Source organism: Bemisia tabaci, chromosome 3 (genome assembly GCF_918797505.1).
Source record: "Bemisia tabaci chromosome 3, PGI_BMITA_v3".
Classification (NCBI taxonomy): Eukaryota; Metazoa; Arthropoda; class Insecta; order Hemiptera; family Aleyrodidae; genus Bemisia; species Bemisia tabaci.
In genome coordinates this window covers 45,045,632-45,065,855 of record NC_092795.1, presented here as the reverse complement: position 1 = coordinate 45,065,855, position 20,224 = coordinate 45,045,632, and the positions used below count along the sequence as shown (strand labels likewise).

Below are 20,224 nucleotides of genomic sequence, written 5' to 3'. Positions count from 1 at the left end.
CACTACTGGGGTGTTCCAGCTCAGTAGTGATCATCGACCAATCTTAAGGTGATTCGATGGACGCTATATTTTGTGTCAGAACGACATGCGACACATCGCATCGATTGGTTCAATTTTTTCAGCTACTCGTCATTTTATTCGAATTTTGAGATCCCTATTCTGCTGTCAGGAGACTAAGGAATTCACTTATCCATTTTGACGAACAAATTCAAGGTAATGAATGCGTTTTTTTTTTTTTTTTTTAAGAGAAAATGTCGCATTCGAGTGCAGTTTCGATATCAGTACCGAATGCGATATTTTTCCTATAAAGAAACCACGCATTCATTACCTTGAATTTGTTTGTCAAACTTGGTAAGTAAATTCTTTAGTCTCCTAACAACAGAATGGAGATGTTGCATTTGTGAGGGATTTGCGATTTGACGATTGATTCTTATGTAAAAGTTCACAAGAAACACGATGGTGCCACTGGTTTTCTCTGTAATCATCTCCCAAGCTCAAAAAAAGCTCTCAAAGTGAGGCTAAAATGGAGGGGATATCCCACCCTACCCTGAGAGTCCACCTCTACATCAAAACAAACTCGACAAAGATAGGGAGCAAATACATTAGCAGGGTTGCCACTTTATTTGAGAACTCCAAGACGGAAAACACGACAACCTTGCGAATGTATTTGCTCCCTGTCTTTGCATGGAGAGTTTGTTTTGATGTAGAAGTGGACTCTCAGGGTAGGGTGGAATATCCCCTCCATTTTGGCCTCACTTTGAGAGCTTTTTTTTGAGCTTGGAAGATGATTTCAGAGAAAACCAGTGGCACCATCGTGTTTTTCGCGAACTTTTACATAACAATCAATGGTCAAATCGCAAATCCCTCACACATGCAACATCTCCATTGCGATCTCAAAATTTGAACAAAATGACGAGAAGCTGAAAAAATCGATGCGATCTATGGCATGTCGTTTTGACACATAATATGGCGTCCATCGAATCACCTTAACTTCCGAGATTCGGTGATCATTACAAGTTGATGAGTAGTTTGAACAATGGCTAAACATTACCAAGACGCCTTGCTCAGCATCGACTCCATCGGGAATGGGGAGAGTTTTGATGGTGAATCGGAGCCCCGACCAAGGGCCGTCGGTGATCGTTCTTCGCGGCCTTTTCTCCTCTCGCCAGTCCACCCAGAAATTATCGTCGTCATAAAGGCCATAAGTCAGTGACAACCTTAATGGCAAAAACCGCAAAAAAAATAAATAATAAAAAAAAAAGAGTGTAAGTCAATGATGATCGACAACATTGTAGTGATTCGCTTCGGGCTCCAACTGTCACAGGGACTGTATTTTGCAAGAAGGAACCAAGAGCATTGTAATGATGCTAAGATTGTGCAACTTCTTTCGTCTTGGGAAAAAACCTGATCGCCCAAAAAAAGTTTCTATTCTACACCCTAAAGACTGTAAATTTAAGACAAAAATTACCGTGCACAAAGTGGCCCATTTTTGGGCCCTCGAAATTGGGGTCGAAGTGAGGTTTTTTTTCATCCTTAGGGTGACCCTTTACACATACTAAAATTTCAGATTGAGTATACGCACCGTTTTTGAGTTATGGGGGGGGGGGGCAAAGTCCCCGATTTTTACCCATTTTTGCAAGTGTTTTAATGTCGAACTCCGGCTGTTACGAGGTACCAGATCTAGATATTGAAGCGCGGTTTGCGGTGATTGGTTCAGCTATTCCTGCAGTATTTTCCACATCTTTCACGAAGCCCCAAATGGTTTTTCGGGGGGGGGGGGGGGGTTATTCATACTATCATGACCGTTAGCGCATCTTACTGACTTTACTTCGTTCTCTTCCCTCCACACCGCGGTCATGATGGTATTCTCTGTTGGGGATTTTTCTTCTTTTTTACATTTTACCAATTTTAATGTCCTCCCTCCCTTTTCCCCTTTTTTACCCCCTCCCCCGCAATCCAAACACTTCCTCTCAAGTGCTTCTTCTTGTAAGGCAAATATGATGAGGTCATATGTGGGATATTATTTTTCTTTCTTTACGATTGATAAACATTGACCCAGCTTATATCTCCCTTACAGGGGTTAGGGGATCCCTTGCCCCTTACCCCTGTATTATCCCCTCCCCCTGCCCGCTCCACTTTACTTCAAGTATTTTGCTCCCTCTGCAGCAGAAATGACGATGTTTCTGGCAAATAATTTTTTACTTATGTTTAGGTACTGAAATGCTGAATACATGGGAGCCACCCTCCTTCTCTTGGAAAATGCCATATCAATGGAAAATACCATAACTATATTACTCCTACAAAAAAGTAGTAAAAAGTAGAAGAAAAGTGAAAAGCAGTAAAGAGAACGAGGCAAAAGAGGGACGTACAAGAGGGGAAGAGGAGGAGGAAGAAGAGGGGGAATAATGGAGAAGAGAAGGAGAGTGGATCCCATGTATTCAGCATTTCAGTACCTAAACATAAGTAAAAAATTATTTGCCAGAAACATCGTCATTTCTGCTGCAGAGGGAGCAAAATACTTGAAGTAAAGTGGAGCGGGCAGGGGGAGGGGATAATACAGGGGTAAGGGGCAAGGGATCCCCTAACCCCTGTAAGGGAGATATAAGCTGGGTCAATGTTTATCAATCGTAAAGAAAGAAAAATAATATCCCACATATGACCTCATCATATTTGCCTTACAAGAAGAAGCACTTGAGAGGAAGTGTTTGGATTGCGGGGGAGGGGGTAAAAAAGGGGAAAAGGGGGGGAGGACATTAAAATTGGTAAAATGTAAAAAAGAAGAAAAATCCCCAACAGAGAATACCATCATGACCGCGGTGTGGAGGGAAGAGAACGAAGTAAAGTCAGTAAGATGCGCTAACGGTCATGATAGTATGAATAACCCCCCCCCCCCCCCCCGAAAAACCATTTGGGGCTTCGTGAAAGATGTGGAAAATACTGCAGGAATAGCTGAACCAATCACCGCAAACCGCGCTTCAATATCTAGATCTGGTACCTCGTAACAGCCGGAGTTCGACATTAAAACACTTGCAAAAATGGGAAAAAATCGGGGACTTTGCCCCCCCATAACTCAAAAACGGTGCGTATACTCAATCTGAAATTTTAGTATGTGTAAAGGGTCACCCTAAGGATGAAAAAAAACCTCACTTCGACCCCAATTTCGAGGGCCCAAAAATGGGCCATTTTTGGCCCTTTTTGTGCATGGCTCTTTCACACTTATATGCATGTTTTCATTACTTTTAACGCAATGGATGAGGATGTACAATCTTAGCAACATTGCAATGCTCTTGGTCCCTTTTTGAAAAATGCAATACACAGGATGTATGGCTTTGATCATGATTCTTGGTGAACTTTTACTGTTCAGCCAGAAAGTATGGTCATAGACGCATAAATCGAAAAAATCCGCGAAATAAGTATTGCATTCAATAAATCAATCGAATGCGATAATTTTTTCAGGGACCTGTTTTTATTCAGGTCTTCAAATTTTTCGATCTGATTCGTTTCAAATGATTCTTTGGATTAATTCCTTCGTCGTTTCGTGGATTAATTATGCATATTTTAACCCAACCAATGCTATATATAACACGCTAGTTTGTCGGAAGGCGCTGTCCGGGACGTATCTTCATCCTAAAGTAGTTTTCATCAGGAAATTTAGTAAATATTTTTCAAAAATTTGAAGCATATTCGTTCGTGTCAAGTGCATGCCGTCCGCTTTTTTGAGGATTTACCCATGTTTGATATATAAAATCTTTCTAATCTGCATTATCCAATTTGTAGTCCTCTTTCATTTAGACCGAGTGCCAGGGAATATCCCTCGATATTCTTCGAGGTTTCAACATGTTTGTCGGCATCAACTTAAAACATTTGCCCCTAAAAAAAGCCCTGAAGGAACCATGATTTTTTTGTGTGGGGAGGGGCAAATGATCCGCACTGTTGATAGCTTTTAAATCAAGATTTTGAATATTTTTCGCAGAAAAAATAAGAATAAATTGGTATTTAAAATCTTTGGTAGACTCACTTGTGTCATAAGCAAATGTCGGCAAACATATAAACCCCCGAGAAATATTGGAAGATATTGCCTCATTTGTGAACTTACTTTTTACTCTCTGCCGAGACATCAGAGTTGAAGGAGTAGCAGTACCCGTGGGAGGTTTGTTGCAACTCGAAACCTTCACAGCAGTTGAAAAAATTGTTCCTCCACCAACATCTGTTATTATCATTTTCATCGAACATTTCCTCGCATGGTCTTCGGGTCTGAAAGAAAAAGCAATATCGTAGGATTTTGAATATATATGGGTAACAAAATCGACGGAGAGACAAAGCTTGGTCGAGCTAATGTGCCACAAAACAACTTTTTGTCGTGAAAAATTATAAATATAGGTACTGCATTCTAACATGGTGCATAGAGGCATGCATATTAAAATGTTAGAAAGGTTTATTAGGAATGTTGCGTTGCGAGGACGAAAGATAACAGAGGGCACGCAAGCAGACCGAAGGTCCGGCAGGACTTTCAGGGGGGGAAAAATTGTATTAGAATTGAGACAACTCCATAAATCATGTTGCTCTAGCACAACAGATTCGTCTGCGGGTAATACTAGGGATTTGGTTGTACCCAAGAATTTAAACGGCTTACCTCATTTAGTATGTCATTTAAATTGATGAAGGAGTACTTGGAATAATATTCTTGTGTGTGATTCAAAGTTTCAAGTACATCGAAGCCTCCAAATTTTACCACGGACAGTACTGAAAATATCTCGTCAATATCTTGTCGTGACGTACCGTCCAGCTCTTCATAAAATTGCCTGCGGTAAAGAAATTTAGCTCAGATATGACGTTATTATACATTATTTGCCATGGGTACTCCTTATCAATAGGTACACTTTTCTCGATTCAGCGCTTTTATCATTGTCACACTTCCAAATTCTCTCTAGAAGTTTTTTGGCGCGTATACGTAGTATACCGCCTTTGCGATCGTTTCGACCCCCCCCTCGATACAATAACCGAGTCCCCTAGTTCCTTACCGAAAAGTGACTACCGCGAACTTCTGAGATTTTCCAAAGCGTGTAAAAAGTTTACTAATCCGTCAATAATAATGATTAAAATTTGTTTCTCATTCTGGGGCTCGCTAGTTTATGTGTAATGAATACCAAGAGTCTACGTTTCTTGGTTTTTTTTAAAAAAACCTTAGAATGGGGCGCGCTGATTTAAAATATGCATATATAAGCGGAAGCAAGCGAACTGATTCGAGGATGGCTGACCAGTTCGGCACTCCTTGAATGAGAATTTCACTCACTCCGTTTTGTTCACAACGTTGCTTTGACATGTCTCCACAACACTGTTATCCTTTTCAAAAGTTGGTACTCCTTGCTCTGATAGCCGGGGCCACCAGGATAGTGGTAAGTGCAATCTGTGATGAGCCTCGAGACTCATTAGACCATTTGCTAAACGTGGCTCATACAGGAGTCCACTAAGCCCTCTCGTCCCCACGCTCCTGATCACTGCGTCGGCGTCACGAAGAACAATGGGCCTTGGGTCCCAACGCGGCCGATACCCGTACCCCAATTACTCACGCTTCATTAACCATTTCACCGTCACGCTAGGATTCATCCAATTTTCAAAAAAAATTGTTTCGCGTGTATTTAGCAATTTTTTCCTTACTCTCCGTTAAAACACAAATAAAAAGAGACCTCATTCATAAAAATCGGCCGAATAGAAGAGAAGTTACAGTAATCGAAATCCGAAGAAATCAACAAAACCTCGACTCCTCGATACGAAAAATAAAATGAAGGGGAAAAAAAGAAAGTATAAATTACAATTAAATATAATTGACCTCAAAATTTGACAAACAATTCATTTATATACCTAACGCTGAAAAAACTGGGAGAAATTACAAAAAATTTGCCTCTTGCAAGGGGCTTCTTTGTAAGAATTTTGACCTGAAGACAACGGTCGAATAACAGCAGTACTCCATACAATACACGGTGTGCCTGAACGAGTTAAACATTTTTCATACGTCCAAATCGAAAAATCTTTATATTTTTAACTACAATGTTTCTTGAATCGTTTAAGCAAAAAAAAAAAAAAAAAAAAAAATTCCGTCGAGATTCTGGAACGCAAAGGCGCTTTAAAAGTATTCTGGGGCTATAATAGCTAAATCACCGGTAGTAAATTCGTTATATTATTAAAAAGAAATTGACTCCATAGTTTAATTCCTTAGTTTCTTGAATACGATTATTTTAAGCACTTAAACATTTATACCACCAATTTTAGCCATGGGGTGATTTCCTGAGAGCCGATAATATCACGAATTTCTCATAGAACCCCTCAACAGTGGCTTGCTTTTTTGGCAGCCGATTCGGCCATCGAACCGGAGTTTAAATGGAAGCTGATAATAACCCAAAGCTCTGAGAAAAATTTTGAGATGAGTATAAGAACGGTTTGTTGTAAGTAGCGAGGAGAGGCGGGCAAAGCGGCTAAAATCCTATCTAATTTTTACAGTTTTTCTGTTGAATTAATGTTGCCGCGGGCTTCTGACTGTCCACACATAGTTCTGTTCAGCATATCGATACATAAGTATTTACATTTTACATACGTAGAATCTAATTTTCACGTCGGGGAGTTGACATATTTTGATTTTTTCGATTTTATACGGAAAATTGATGGTTTTTTCGGGATTGAAATTATTATTGTTTCATGAAAAATAAATGCACCCAAAATGACTATAGCATATTGATTCTTACACATTTGCACTCACAAAATTGGTTGGTAAATTCAACGAGTGGGTGCATCGACCTGGTATATCAAGTTTCTGCAATTTTTTACGGCAAATCAGTAGATTTTCGGGATGTAGATTGCTTACTTTCAATTCATGAATGAATAAAGCAACGACATGGTTCAACTTCTTTGCATGGAAAGACGTTTAAAATAACAAAATCAAGACGTATTTAATGCAATTGCATTTATATCGAGTCAATTTCTTTTCAATAATATAACGGGATTTTTACTACCGGTGATTTGGGTATTTTAGCCCCAAAATACCTTTAAATCGACTTTATCTTCTAGGAGTTCGACAGAATTTTTCCTTTCTTCGCTTAAATTATTCCGTAGCACTTTTCTTCAAGAATCTGATAAGATTTTGCTTGAGGCAGATCAAAAAACTTAAATTCGATCGAATAGCTTTCTACTTTCACAATACACGGTCTCGTCAAGGTGCGTCTTTGACCTCGCAGTGTTGGATCGTGAATTCTCTTTTTATGCTGTTTGCCTATTTTGAAATCTCTGTAAATGAAAACTAAAGGGGTTGATATGTGCGAGTTAATGACGCGCCTTATCAACACATTGTGTTGGAGTTCACTGCTTGTTTTTTTCTCTTGTCGTGTGTGTAATGAGTATTTTTTGAGCCAAACTACTGTCTAGCTCCACTACATCCCCGTTGTTAAAGATCATTCATTTTTTTTTTTTTTTTTTGTTTTTTTTTTTTTTGTTTCAAAACTCCTGAAAAAGCTGTTCAAAATAATGTTTCAGAAAACGTTTTATAATTATAAATAATTATAGTTAAATGTAAGTTCCACGAAAGTTTTAAAAAACCGTTTTTCTACGATTTTTTTAAAAAAAAAGTTTTCAAACATTCAAGTTTTAAAAGATTACAGTAGATCTTTAACAAATGTTTAACACTTTGGTCACTTGACCTTTTCTAAACTTTACTGAAGGGGGGGGGGGAGCAAAACGAGTTTCCTGAAATATAAATGACAGCCATTTTTCTGGAATTATCTTGTGAACATGTGCTTACAGTATACATTTAAACAATCAATGTATTTTTCGGAAAATTGGCAATGCTGCAATAAAACCTGGTAATAGTTTACTTCATTGGTGCGATAGTAGGGGCGTCCCTGGGATTAAAATGAGGTGTGAGAGAAACAAGTAAAGAATCCTCAATATCGCATCATCCAACGAACACTAAACGGATATCATTACAGCGCCTGAATGCAACTATTTGAACTCCACGGGTGTCCGTATTGCATACGCACGGAGTTGAAGGCGTTTTGACTTTCCAGGCACTCTCTGCTTCACTTGCGACGCAGCGCGTCGGCGGGTTGTACTGCAGGGATCCCAAAATGACAGAGCGTTCTCAATCAGGGCCGGATTAAGGGGGTGGCAACATGGGCCGCGGCCCATGGCGGCAAATTTTGCAATTTTTTTTATGTATGTGTAAAAAAGCGGATTCAGAAAAAAAAATTATCAATTAGAAAAGGGGACAAAATCTCTCTGTCCTGAGAGTATAGTAATTTTTAATTTTGTCGTTTTTCGGTGATACAAGAGACAGCATCTCTAATTGGTAGAGTTAAGAGAGGAACTAAACACGCAATTTGGCCTGGAGCTCAGCGCAGAGGGGAATGATGACGAGGACTTGAAAAGGACAAGCCCTCGGCACGGCGCGGCGCGGCGGTCGACATGTAACACATATTAGCGCCTACAAGACTGCATGAATACTTCACCCATTGCGTCAAACACAGTGCGGTCGGGAACAGTTGGCGTGAAACGCATGGCGCCTACAAGACTGCAGGAATACTTCACGCATTGCGCCAAACACAGTGCGATCAGCCCGGCGCAGCGGCAGAAGTTAAAATTATATTAAACCTCATTTATGTTTGCTCTGTCATAATTGTTTGGTTCATTTCCCATAAATGGAGAACCTTGTCCACACAGAGATATGTTTACGGAACTTAACTTTCGCACAAAGTTCCGTGAAATTTTGCAAGTAGTGTTGATAGGGCTTTCGCAAAAAATGTATTCAACACGAGTAGGTAAATGCGTCTTATGCACCCCTCCCCTCCGGCACGTTCACTTGATGGTTTTTATTGATGTTTCAAAACGAATGAGGAGGGGACGGCAAAATACAGGCGGCCCATGGGCGGCAAGTAGGTAAATCCGGTCCTGCCCTCAATTCTTCGTTTACACAACGGAGATAGTAGTAAGGCACAAATATAATTGCTCTACAAATCATGTTTAGTATATCACCACATTGAAACTGATTCGCTTTGTGTTCGTTGCATGCCATGCGATGTTGATTAAGGAGGTTTTGGAGAAGGTTTCCCTTTGAGGAGGTTTCCCTTAAACCTCAACTTAAGGTGCTCACATCCTACGTATGTGAGGAACTATTCGTGCGTGGTGGATGTCTTTGTGATTTTAACGAAGAATTGAGGGGTACTCTGTCATTTTCAATCCTCGCAGTGCAGTGTGCAGTCCACCGCCACGGGCGAAGCGGTGAGTGCCTGGAAAGTCAAAACGCCTTCAACTCCGCACATAGGCAACATACACATCCGCGGAGTTCGAATTGTCGCATCCAGGAGCTGTAACGATAAATTCGTTAAGTGTTCGTCGCATGCAGCGCTAGAACTGAGAAGTGAGGATGCTTTACTAACTTGTTTCTCTAACACATCAGCTTTAGTAAAATCTGTCGTCTTTTTTCCATCGTCGTGTCGCCCCCCTTGCGCCGCTAAAGTAAACTATTATTGTTTTTTAACGGAATATTGTCAATTTTCCGAAAAATGTATCACAACGCTACAGCCGATCTTCAAAATCGCAAAAAATGTATGTATCTAAACAAGCTCTGTAGAGTTCACTTCACTCAATACATTAACTGGTTGTCATTTATTTGGATTTTTTATTCTTTTTTGAAAAACAGTGCAAAATTTTCAAAGAAGAAACCACCGAGTCCCCCTAAAGTTTCTCGCCTAAAATCCTACAAATGTGAACAAAAACCATTTACATGCTGCTTCTTCTTAAGTTCTCTTTTAAATAGAGATTTGCGCATTTGGGGGTGAGTTTCGAAATTTGCGCTATGGATTTCTTAATTTTGGACGTGTTTATGCTGAAAGGAACCAAGTGCATAGGGGTTGTGTGCGACATCAGCACATATTCTTCGGGGGCCCCTACCCTACATCACCTCTGAAGCCCCAGTAACTCACTGGGTATGGTTGTGTATTCTAATGCGACTTTAGGGCCCTTTTTAGGTCTCCGCGATCCTAGGCGGATCCAGAGGGAGCGCGTTGGCCGAAATTGGGAGCGAAAAAAAGGGAAGAAAATAAGAAGGAAGGAACGGAGGAAAGAGGAACGAAGAACGCTTATATTTGGCAAGTATACATGACAAAATTGACTCAAACTGCATATGTATTAGATTTAAAAAATCGAAAAATTTGGGACCCTTGTCCTCCTCCCTCCACGTTCGAAGTGCTTGGATCCCCCATGTCTTCGACTCATATTTTAAGACCTTTTAGACCTTACTGCGGCTGAAGAGGATTCAAATTTGATAATATTACGGAGAAATATTTTAAAACTTGGGGGGAAAATCGCCGAGAGGGCCCTTCGGGACCCCGCGATGGATTCTCTTGCCAATCCGACCCCGGGTATTAGAGCATTCCCCATTCCAATGTCGCTAACCTTGCAAACATAAACGATCATCTAAACTAGTTTCACCTCTACTCCCAATAAACTATGAATTCAAGACGAAAATTACCGTCGCAAAGTTTATTTTTTGCAAAGAATGTACCTAAGTTGCACAATCCTAGCAACATTGAAATGCTCTTAGCAGGGGCGTAGCTAGGAAATTTTTCTGGGGGGGGGGGGCATGGGACCACCTCTCGTGGTGAAGAGAGCGGGGGGTGGGTGAGGAATGGAGGATCCCGTTTTTCTGGGGGGGCCACGAGATTTCTGGGGGGGGGGGGCAGGCCCCCCAGGACCCCCCTAGCTACGCCTATGGCTCTTAGTTCCTTTTTGCAAAATGCGATCCAATCGGTTGTTGCTGCAAAAAAATAGTTTCCCACAACCTGCTATACAATGCTCCAGTGACCATGCAAGTTGGCCCGAGCACTATAACTTTTCAGGAAGAAAGCCTTTCCTCTACCTGGTTTCTCACTTAATATCCGTCCGAGTTTCGCATATCTTCCGTTTCTCCTCATCCCAGCCTCCATCAAACCGCAATTGCCCGGAAACTAGGACCGCACATCTTATCTGATAAAATCGTTCGCCCTTTAGACCGATTCTAGGGGGTTAGGCTAGACTAGTCGATGAATCAACTGTTGATCTAATTTCATTACGTGAACGTAGAAGAAAAACGCGGTAAAAAATCACTAATGTGTGATCAATTTTCAAGGACAATTCTGTAAATTCTCCTACGATTTTAAATAGATTAAAACGCGTTATATCCAAAATCTAAGCTCAAATTCGGATTCCTCGTGAAAAACTGATGCGATTTCATGCATCAAATTTTAGAATAACGTGAAGGAAAGAGGTTTAATGACGTAAAAAAACACTAATGTGTGATCAATTTTCAAGGACAATTCTGTAAATTCTCTTACGATTTTAAATAGATTAAAACGCGTAATATCCAAAATCTAAGCTCAGATTCGGATTTCTCGTAAAAAATTGAAGAGATTCCATGTATCATATGTTAAAATAACGTGAAGGAAAAAGGTTTAACGACGCGTATAGATTCTGTCGTACTTCCCCTTTGAACTACGCCGCCGCCTGTCGCCCGAGTGAAACCGAACGGGGAGGCGCCGCTTAAGCGCCGGCTAAGCGTTCGGTTTCGTCGCGAGGAATTTCTCACGATAAATTCTTATTCTTCCTCCTCCGCTGACCCACTGAGCACTAACCATGTTGCCACGTTGGATTCATATGCTCGAATCAGTATGTCTGCGTTACGTCTCTTTCCTTCACGCTATGCTCGGGTATGATACATGAAATTGTATCAATTTTTAACGAGGAATCCGAATCTGAACTTCGATTTTGGGTATCACGCGTTTTCAGTCAAATTTTCCAAATTCGAAAATATGAAATGACTGACGTGGCTTAAAATGCCATCTCGGCTCCTGTTCGATAGATTTTCCTGAAATTCGGTGTCAGGTTATGATACATGAAATCGCATCGATTTTTTACGAGGAATCCGAATCTAAGCTTCGATTTTGGGGATCACGCGTTTTAAATCAAAATCTGTCAAAATTCAAAAAATTCAAAATTCGAAAATCTGAAATGGCTTAAAATGCTATCTCGGCCCCTGTTCGATGGATTTTCCTGAAACTCGGTGTCAGGGTATGATACATGAAATCGCATCAATTTTTTACGAGGAATCCGAATCTGAACTTCGATTTTGGGTATCACGTGTTTTAAGTAAAATTTTCAACTTCAAAAATCCGAAATGACTGAAGTGGCTTAAAATGCCATCTCGGCTCCTGATTGATGGATTCTCCTGAAATTCGGTGTCAGGGTATGATACATGAAATCGCATCGATTTTTACGAGGAATCCGAATCTGAGCTTCGATTTTGGGCATCACGCGTTTTAAATCAAAATCTGTCAAAATTCAAAAAATTCAAATTCCGAAATGGCTTAAAATGCTATCTCGGCCCCTGTTCGATCGATTTTTCTGAAATTCGGTGTCAGGAGGTATTTTTCGACAGGAAACTCGAATTTTTAGTCCATTTTTTAAAATTCTCAAATTCAAGATGGCGGACGTGGGCTAAAATGCTATCTCGGTTTCGAGTCCTGTGAAACGCGGTATCACACGGTATTTTTCAACGAAAAACTCGAATTTTTAGTCAACTTTTTAAAATTCTCAACTCCAAAATGTTGGATGTGGCCTAAAATGAGAACCGGGTCTGGCCTCCATTTCTGTTCGTTTGAGCTTTGTGAACCGCGGGATCACGGGTACTTTTCGACGGGAAACTCGAATTTTTAGTCGATTTTTGAAAATTCTCAAATACAAGATGGTGGACGTGGCCTAAAATGCTGTGTCGGCTCCTGTTCGATGGATTTTTTTGAAACTCGGTGTCTGAGGGTATTTTTCGACCGGAAACTCGAATTTTTACTATGTTTAAAAATTCTCAAATCCAAGATGGCGGACGTCGCCTAAAATGCTATGTCGGCTCCTGTTCGATGGATTTATGCCGCCCCCCTTACTACATGTCTACTCTTGTATTTCTGTACTTACAGCCGCAAATTTAGGGTCAAGGGGCGCCTGACCATCTATGGACCAGGTGGAGTTTTTGGCCTGAAAATTTACCTTTAGTCGGCAATTCTCTCTATATTTTGTCTATGGTTTTTATGCCCCCCCCCCTTTCTCGCGGACTCTCTTTTCACTTTTCTTGCCTCCTTTTTCCTTCCATTTCCCCCCTTCTTCCTTGCTTTCACTGCCCAACCTTGTCTCCTTTTCCTTTTTCCCCTTGTCCTTTCTTCCCTTTTTTTCCTTTTCCTTTCCCCCCTTTTTTTCCCTCTCTTCTTCTTTCGTGGCGCCCCCCAAAGGCTGGCGCCCGTGTGCGCCGCACGCCCTGCACAAGTGCACACGCCCTAAGTCCGGGCCTGGGTATTTTAAAAATGAATTAAAATTCAGCATTTTATTTGTCTACGAGTATGTATGTAACCAATACTAATCAATTTAGTAAGTCCCATCATACATCAATCTTGAGTTCAGAGGGGAGAATTGTTTATTTCACGTTGAAAAACTTTTTTGAAATCGGGGGAAACCAGGGGGAAACCGTCAACCAATCATGGACGAATTTTTCCCCATTGCTAAAAGCAGGAGAGGAGTTGCCGCGCCAACCGCATTATATAAACTTGATACAGATTATATTAAGTTTTCCGTGCTCATCGTTCAACATTGTAACAATTGACCAGGTTAGGTTATGTTTCTCTGTTGTCATAAATATACACGTGCATCCTGTTACAACCAGTAATATCAATATTGCGTTGAAATCTTTAAATATTTTACAGAACTGTGAGTTACGTTAAATTTCCATGTTTTCAGCTGATTGAATATCCTTTCCTGACTAATCGGTGAGTTTTCTTGTCCATGTTTCCTAACAGAACAGGGTGCAAATCTTAAGAAATTACAAACTCATTTCTTAGAACACACTTGGTGTTTGCGCTGTAACTACTAAATAGTAGTGCAACGTAAGCAGTAGAACGAGATGTTTAATTACGTATACTCCACTTTTTGTCTTAAAAGCATTCCTGGTTTACAAAGCAGCATACCTGTTCAGCGAGTGTCTGGACAGATGTGAAATTCTGAAAATCCATTGTGCCTGTTTTCACTGTGATTTGTTAAGGTGTGCTGTTTTATTGAACCAGCTTTAGCTGAGTCAAATCAGGTTAGTATAAATAGTTTTGCAAACGTCTAATCAATGTCTGAGCTTCTGGATGGGTCCTGATTATAGACCTCTCTCTATGTGCCAAAAATTGAGAGCCGTCTGGCTCATAAAACGGACCGCACCGGGCATTATTAGAAATTTTGATGATGTTTATCAAACAATATCCAGATTCAATGCAAAACTTTTACAATGTTACAACCACCGTTTAACTTGAATGGAGTCTAACCTACATCATGGGATGTGCGCCGTTAGAGGAGATGGATTCTGAAAATCTACCACTAACGCCAAAGATACAGACCTATTTTGCAAGTTTTTCAAAGCACAGGGCACTGCTTACTAATGCGATCAAAACCCAACTCACATCAGGAAGCGTATATCCTGACAGAGATGTTGAGTCACTTTGGAGTGTGCTTATTTTTCTATGGAATGCATTTTTTTAGTTCTACAAGTGAAATCACATTCCTCGTTATCAAACAGCACCACAAAACAAATCTAATGGACTTCCCTTTATTTTTGCTGAAACTGCTTAAAATAGGAAATTGATAATGTTTGTTCAAGTCCTATTGCTGTTTGAAGAAACAAATTTTATTTCTAAAAATTGTCAGTAAGTACTTCTTGAATTGGTGCTAAAGATAAATTAGACCTTTATGTCAGAGTTCAAACCCGTGGTTCTATTTTTCATGTTTTTACTCTGTGCTTCTCATGTTTGTTAATTTAATCATGAAACTCTAATCACCATCATTCCTTGATCGGTTTCGCTCCTCCTCGGTTATCCTTTGTATTTGTCCTTGGCACATTGAAGTCATATTTCAAGTTGATCGAAAATCACCTATATGTTTCAGCAATTCATTGTATTAATATTTATACACGATGGATGATGCTATGGATGGATCGAGTGTCAAAAGGAAGAGCGTCAAGGAGTTGACAAAAAAAGGTGGCAAAAGGGATGGAACAGCCAAGCGAGCAAAGTAAGTGCCATCATCATCATCATGTGTGTTTTTATAATAATTACCTGTACATAATGGATGAAGGACAAAACCCAAAAATGAGAAAGCTTTACCCCTGGCTTAAATGGTAAATTCTGCATCAATAGTAAAAATTATAAACATTCAGAAAGCATTGTTGAGTTTAAGATCAATGAATTGCAATTCCAAAGAAAATTCAAGCAGAGGTTTGAGATGATTCCAATAAGAAATTTCAAGTAGGTAATCTAGGTGTGTCAAACAGATGTGATTTTTCTTCCAGGTAGGTATCTAAAATACTGAGGCTATACAAAAAAAGTTGAAGTTAAATAACAGATTAAGCCAGAACTAGAATTAAAGCTATTGAAATGAAAGCAGTGGGAAGTTCATTTTATAATTAAAAATGCTAAATTTTCAAAATGATTCAATCGTTAAAGAAGAAATAAATCCATCAAATGGCTCAAATACTGAGAATGACAAGCTGGTAGAATAGAAATGGGTCTTCACTATGCCAGGGGAAAAACCAAGCCAAAAATGGGGTATTTTCTTAAAAAAATACACTTGAATATCATGATGAATTGATACACTTGAATAACATCACTTGAACATTTGTTTTCCGAACTCCACAATGGGTTGCCATCGCGGTCGGAGGCGCGGGGTGCTCCTAACACCCGCAGAGCTTAAAGCATATTTCGAAAAGTTGGCGCCCCCCGGTGGCCTAGCGCTGCCCAACCTTTCTCCAGGCTCGACCCTAAAAGTTCAACAATGGGTCCCCCCGGAACACCTGGACATAACTTGAAAATGTTCCATTATGTATTTGTGCAAAACTGAGGGAAGGAGAGCGTTCAGCTGAGGCAGATGTATAAAAAATTCTAGTTAAATAGGAAGCAAAACATTTTCAATTCACCTGTTTTGCCGCCCCCTCTCCCCCATTTTCGATTACCAGGTAAACTGTGAACACTGATTCCAGAAGTTTCATGTTTAATCTATTTTACTTTAAACTTTGATGATACAACATGTCTTCCAAGACTTAAGCTCTTAGTTCTTCAGTATTTAGTTCTTAGCACTTCAATTCTTCAGTGCCTTCGTCATTTAGCATTTAATTCTTAGTACTTAGTTCTATTTCTAAATCTTTATTTCTTTTTACATAGGAAAAGCTTGGCGGTTGAATCACCGAAAAAATCTTACTCTAAAGTGGAGAAAAAGAAGCATAAATTAGAAAAGAAAACAAAGAAGGATTTGAAGAAAATAACGAAAGAACTAGGAAAATTGTAAGTAACATAATTGTTTTCTTTAATTTGTATATCTTGTGTGTCAAATTCATTTCTGTGAACAAAATTAAATCTAAAATGAACTTTATCAAATCCTTATATCCAAAATTGACACAAATCAAAATTTGATACACCAGAAAATTAAGAAAATCTAGAAATTCACATTTCTTTGACTGCATGATGGAGCTCTCATGCATCTGATTTTGACATCGAAAAGAGTATTTTTATTAAAGCCTTATGAAATTTTGCAATGTCCACAAGAATTTTTTCTTCAAGAGAAATAGGATCCCTTTGATTTGGCAAATGTCCTTCTCCTCTCCCTCTCCTCTTCTCACCATCGTTTAAGATTATCATGTTCACGTTTGATATAATCCTTTTAATTTATATAGGAATGCAGATGAGACAGGGACAGGCAAAGCAAAAAAAGCAAAAAAGCAGCGAGACTCTGGAGAGACTGATGCTCAAAAAAATGTCAACTTGGAAAGGTTGAATGATGCTTGGGGAAGAGCCATGAAAGACGTTGCAGAGCAGACAACCTCGGAATTCCAGAAAGAATTACTAGGAAAATGTGAAGGTCAGGCTGTACCTCGCGACAATAAGAGCAATTTTATGGTAAGTCCAGTTGAAATTGAAGTTTTTTGACCCAGTAGATAATAGCCACAGTGAAAAGAAGTCCCTGAAGTGCATAATCGTTCGAGTGATTCTGGATTCTAAGTTAAAATTTTTCTCTTCTCTCCTCTTTCCCAGGCCTTAAATGATAATAATTGCCAATGAACCAAAAAATCTGACAAAGGAAAACAAAAAATAATATGGTGAATCAATTATACTTTCAGTTATGTTTTTAGAGCTCCTAATTTTTCGATTCTTGTTTTAAAAGATTCCAGTATCACTACAACTTGCCTTTAGAGTTCAATCACTAATGAAAAGTTTGTCAGTCGAACCTATCAAAACTCTGTACTCCGAGAGTTATGATGAATAATGTCAGTCACTACAATTTTACCAATTTCTTATCAGTTCTATCTGCTGTTTTTACTATTTTCTTCCTTCAGTTGTCTCTAAATGATGCAATCAAAATCCAAAGACGAACTTCACTGAACTGTGCCCTTGTGCACTAAAGTGGACAAGTAACAGTTTAAGATAAAAAAAACTTTTAAACTTAAAACTAAACAGAAGGTATGGATTCGATCACAAAAGGTTGATTCACTTCAGTGTTTAAATTTATGGTCTTAATTAGTTTAGATTTTCGAGAAGAAAAAGTCATAACTTTGAAAAATTTGAGGGGAAAAGCAATCTCAAAAATAGGAAGGCTAATTGAATCAGTAAGATTAAAAGCATACCAGCTCAGAAAAATGAATGTCTCTAGGAGAAGAAAATTGCACTGTAAGTGAAGAAGTTAGATGTGAGAAAGCTTTCTGGTGCTAAAGAACAAGTTCTGTCCATGTTCAAGTAGCTACTTCTACTAACTCATTCATTTACTGTGCAGTTTTTTGTTTCTCCTGAACATTTTCATTTTCCTGAGTTGGTGTGTTTTCATGATTCACTGATTCAACCAAAAAAATGAGAAAGCTTTGAACTTTCTGCATTCCTGTAAGAGGATCTAGATTAGCATCTTTGACAGAATTTTTGCTAAGATTGAGAATTGCCAGATGTCTTCCCTTTTTCTCTTCTTTTCTAAAAATCTCCTGAGGGCATAGCATTCAGCATATGAGGCCTTATATGTAACAATGGCGGATGTGAAAAATTACCTTTTAGAAACACGCTTAAAAAACTGTTTTGTTCACACAAAAATTTAATATGTTTGGCTCTAGCATGATGTACAGATCTCGAAGATCACATCTCAAGTATTTTCTCAAAATTTTCTCGATGCCAAAACAGTTTTTTGAATGTGTTTCAAAAAGGTAATTTTTCACATCCGCTATTGTTACAGAGAAGTCCTCAATACCTTTATACCATTCACACTCCAGAATGTTGTGAAACTTCATTTTATTACTACCCCAAGTAACTGATCTCTCTGTCTGCTTCATAGGACTGGATTGAAGAGCATCTTCACTACAGCAAAACAGAACACTATAGTAAGCTGAGGACTATTTGGAGGGCTGTCAAAGAAGTATATGACAAACATAAACCGATGACAAAAACACATAAACGAAAAATGGAGAAAAAGCGAAGCCGAGTTCGGAAGCAACTTTTGGCCCAGGCGTTTAAAGCTGAGAATCCACTAGATGAAGAAACACTCAAAAAGAAGAGAGAAAAAACTAAGAAAAGGCAGGAAAAACTGAAGAAAAAGAAATTGGACAATTTATTAAAAAAGAAAAGTGGAATGCGAGTAAAAAATAGTGCACCACTGAGCGAGGAGCAGAAAGATGTTGTGATGAAGGAATTGAAAAAAAAGAGTAAAGAGAAGAAGAAAAGTAAGCTTTTAGGTATTTAAGTAAACAATACATTCGCCACCTAACTGATCAAGGCTGGGACTCAATTTGGGCTATGTTTTCGGAAACACTTGAAAAAATTATACCTCTCATTGAACTTGCAATTTCTCCTGTGGGTAGGAATGGTTCCATGCATTTTTAAAAGTGAATGGTTAACTGAAATTACTTCCAATTTTTCTTTTTCTTCTGTAATGCGAACATTTTACTTTTTATCTGTCTAGAATTTTTCATAAAAAAACAAAGGAAATATCCTTTTTTTTTGTATCAATAACTTTGCATTCATAATTATTTTACTAGTAAAAATTATGTTATGAAAGATAATAATTTGTATAACTTTTTCAAGCGTCTTCTTCTGAGTCATAAACTGTTGCAGATCTTTCAAATGTCCAATTTTCTCAATGTTTCACCATTAATGACCATACAGTTTTACTGTAGATGTGACAGTATCGTCAAGTTATTTTTATCATATGCTTCATTGAGATAGTGGTTCAAACCGGTTTTGTAAAACTATGGTCAAATTCAAATAAAATTCTTAAAAAAAAATACAACTGAAGACTTTGTTCTTCTCTTTTTGTAGAAGTGGAGATTAATCTAAGCAAAAGTGGCCAAACATAAAGATGAAGTCAACCCCTAATGTAAGATAAGGTGGTGTATTTCTACCTGAAGAAAATCTCGGAGCTCAAGAATGTTAAATAATATCGTCAAAATTGAGCCCAAAATTAATTCTAATCTTAGTCTTAATAAGCAGAAATGTTTCATTCCTCCCATTTTTGCTCAAGTTTTGACAAAAGATATTTTTTTTAGCTGCTGAAGGCACAAAAAGCAAGCACTGATTTGCTTTTTATTGATGGCCGAGAATTTTATGGCAGTGAAAAATACAAAATTATGAAAATAAAATGTACTCAATTTTTACAGACTCACATTTCGTGAAGCTTATCAAACTGAACTCTACTAGGTTCACAGACAGATACTGCAGGAAATGGGATGTAAGCATGTGGATACATTATTGTGCTGATTGTTGTTTTTGTCAGGCCAAGAATATATTGTTGATAAACGTCCAAGATTGATTTGGCTCCACCAATTGTGGCTCCAATGACGAGAACCGCCCACAAAAGCCTTGAGCAAAGAGAAAATACTGATTTCAAGAGAAACTCAAACCAAAGTGAAATGAATGAATATACCAACAGCACCATCACAAATCTGAACAAAATCAAACCGTTAACAAATCATGAAAATTCGAAGCTGAAAATTTCCCTCTCCCCAATTATTCATTGTTTACTGCTTTTCCACAAAAATGATTTTGAACAAGTTTCTTAAAACAGTCATGTTCATCACCTCTACCTGCTCTCACTGTCTTGATAAAAGTGAGCAAAATAAGTTTCCTGAACAAAGTGGTAGAAAATAGCCGGGTTCACTTCA

General features: G+C 38.8%; 2 protein-coding genes across 3 annotated transcripts in view; one reads left to right on the top strand and one right to left on the bottom strand.

Annotated features, from left to right (window-relative positions):
- The window catches only part of LOC109030512 (pickpocket protein 19), a 31,788-nt gene that overhangs the window by 10,153 nt on the left and 1,411 nt on the right, over window positions 1-20,224 (bottom strand). The window contains exons 2-5 of the mRNA XM_072298442.1: window positions 19,727-19,921; window positions 4,634-4,802; window positions 4,097-4,254; window positions 1,052-1,217 (exon numbers count right to left, since the gene is read on the bottom strand). Coding sequence (XP_072154543.1) covers window positions 1,052-1,217; window positions 4,097-4,254; window positions 4,634-4,802; window positions 19,727-19,921 — 688 coding nt within the window. The remainder of the gene's footprint in view (window positions 1-1,051; window positions 1,218-4,096; window positions 4,255-4,633; window positions 4,803-19,726; window positions 19,922-20,224) is intronic.
- LOC109030701 (uncharacterized) lies at window positions 13,669-19,717 on the top strand. 2 transcript variants are annotated; one of them, XM_019041795.2, is made up of 5 exons: window positions 13,669-13,829; window positions 14,986-15,111; window positions 16,257-16,376; window positions 16,766-16,988; window positions 18,403-19,717. In XM_019041795.2, exons 2-5 carry the CDS (start codon window positions 15,014-15,016, stop codon window positions 18,805-18,807), a joined length of 846 nt encoding a protein of 281 aa, XP_018897340.2. In that variant the 5' UTR covers window positions 13,669-13,829; window positions 14,986-15,013; the 3' UTR covers window positions 18,808-19,717. The 2 variants fall into 2 exon arrangements, with proteins under 2 accessions (XP_018897340.2, XP_018897341.2); XM_019041796.2 differs by lacking the exon at window positions 13,669-13,829 and adding an exon at window positions 14,004-14,143.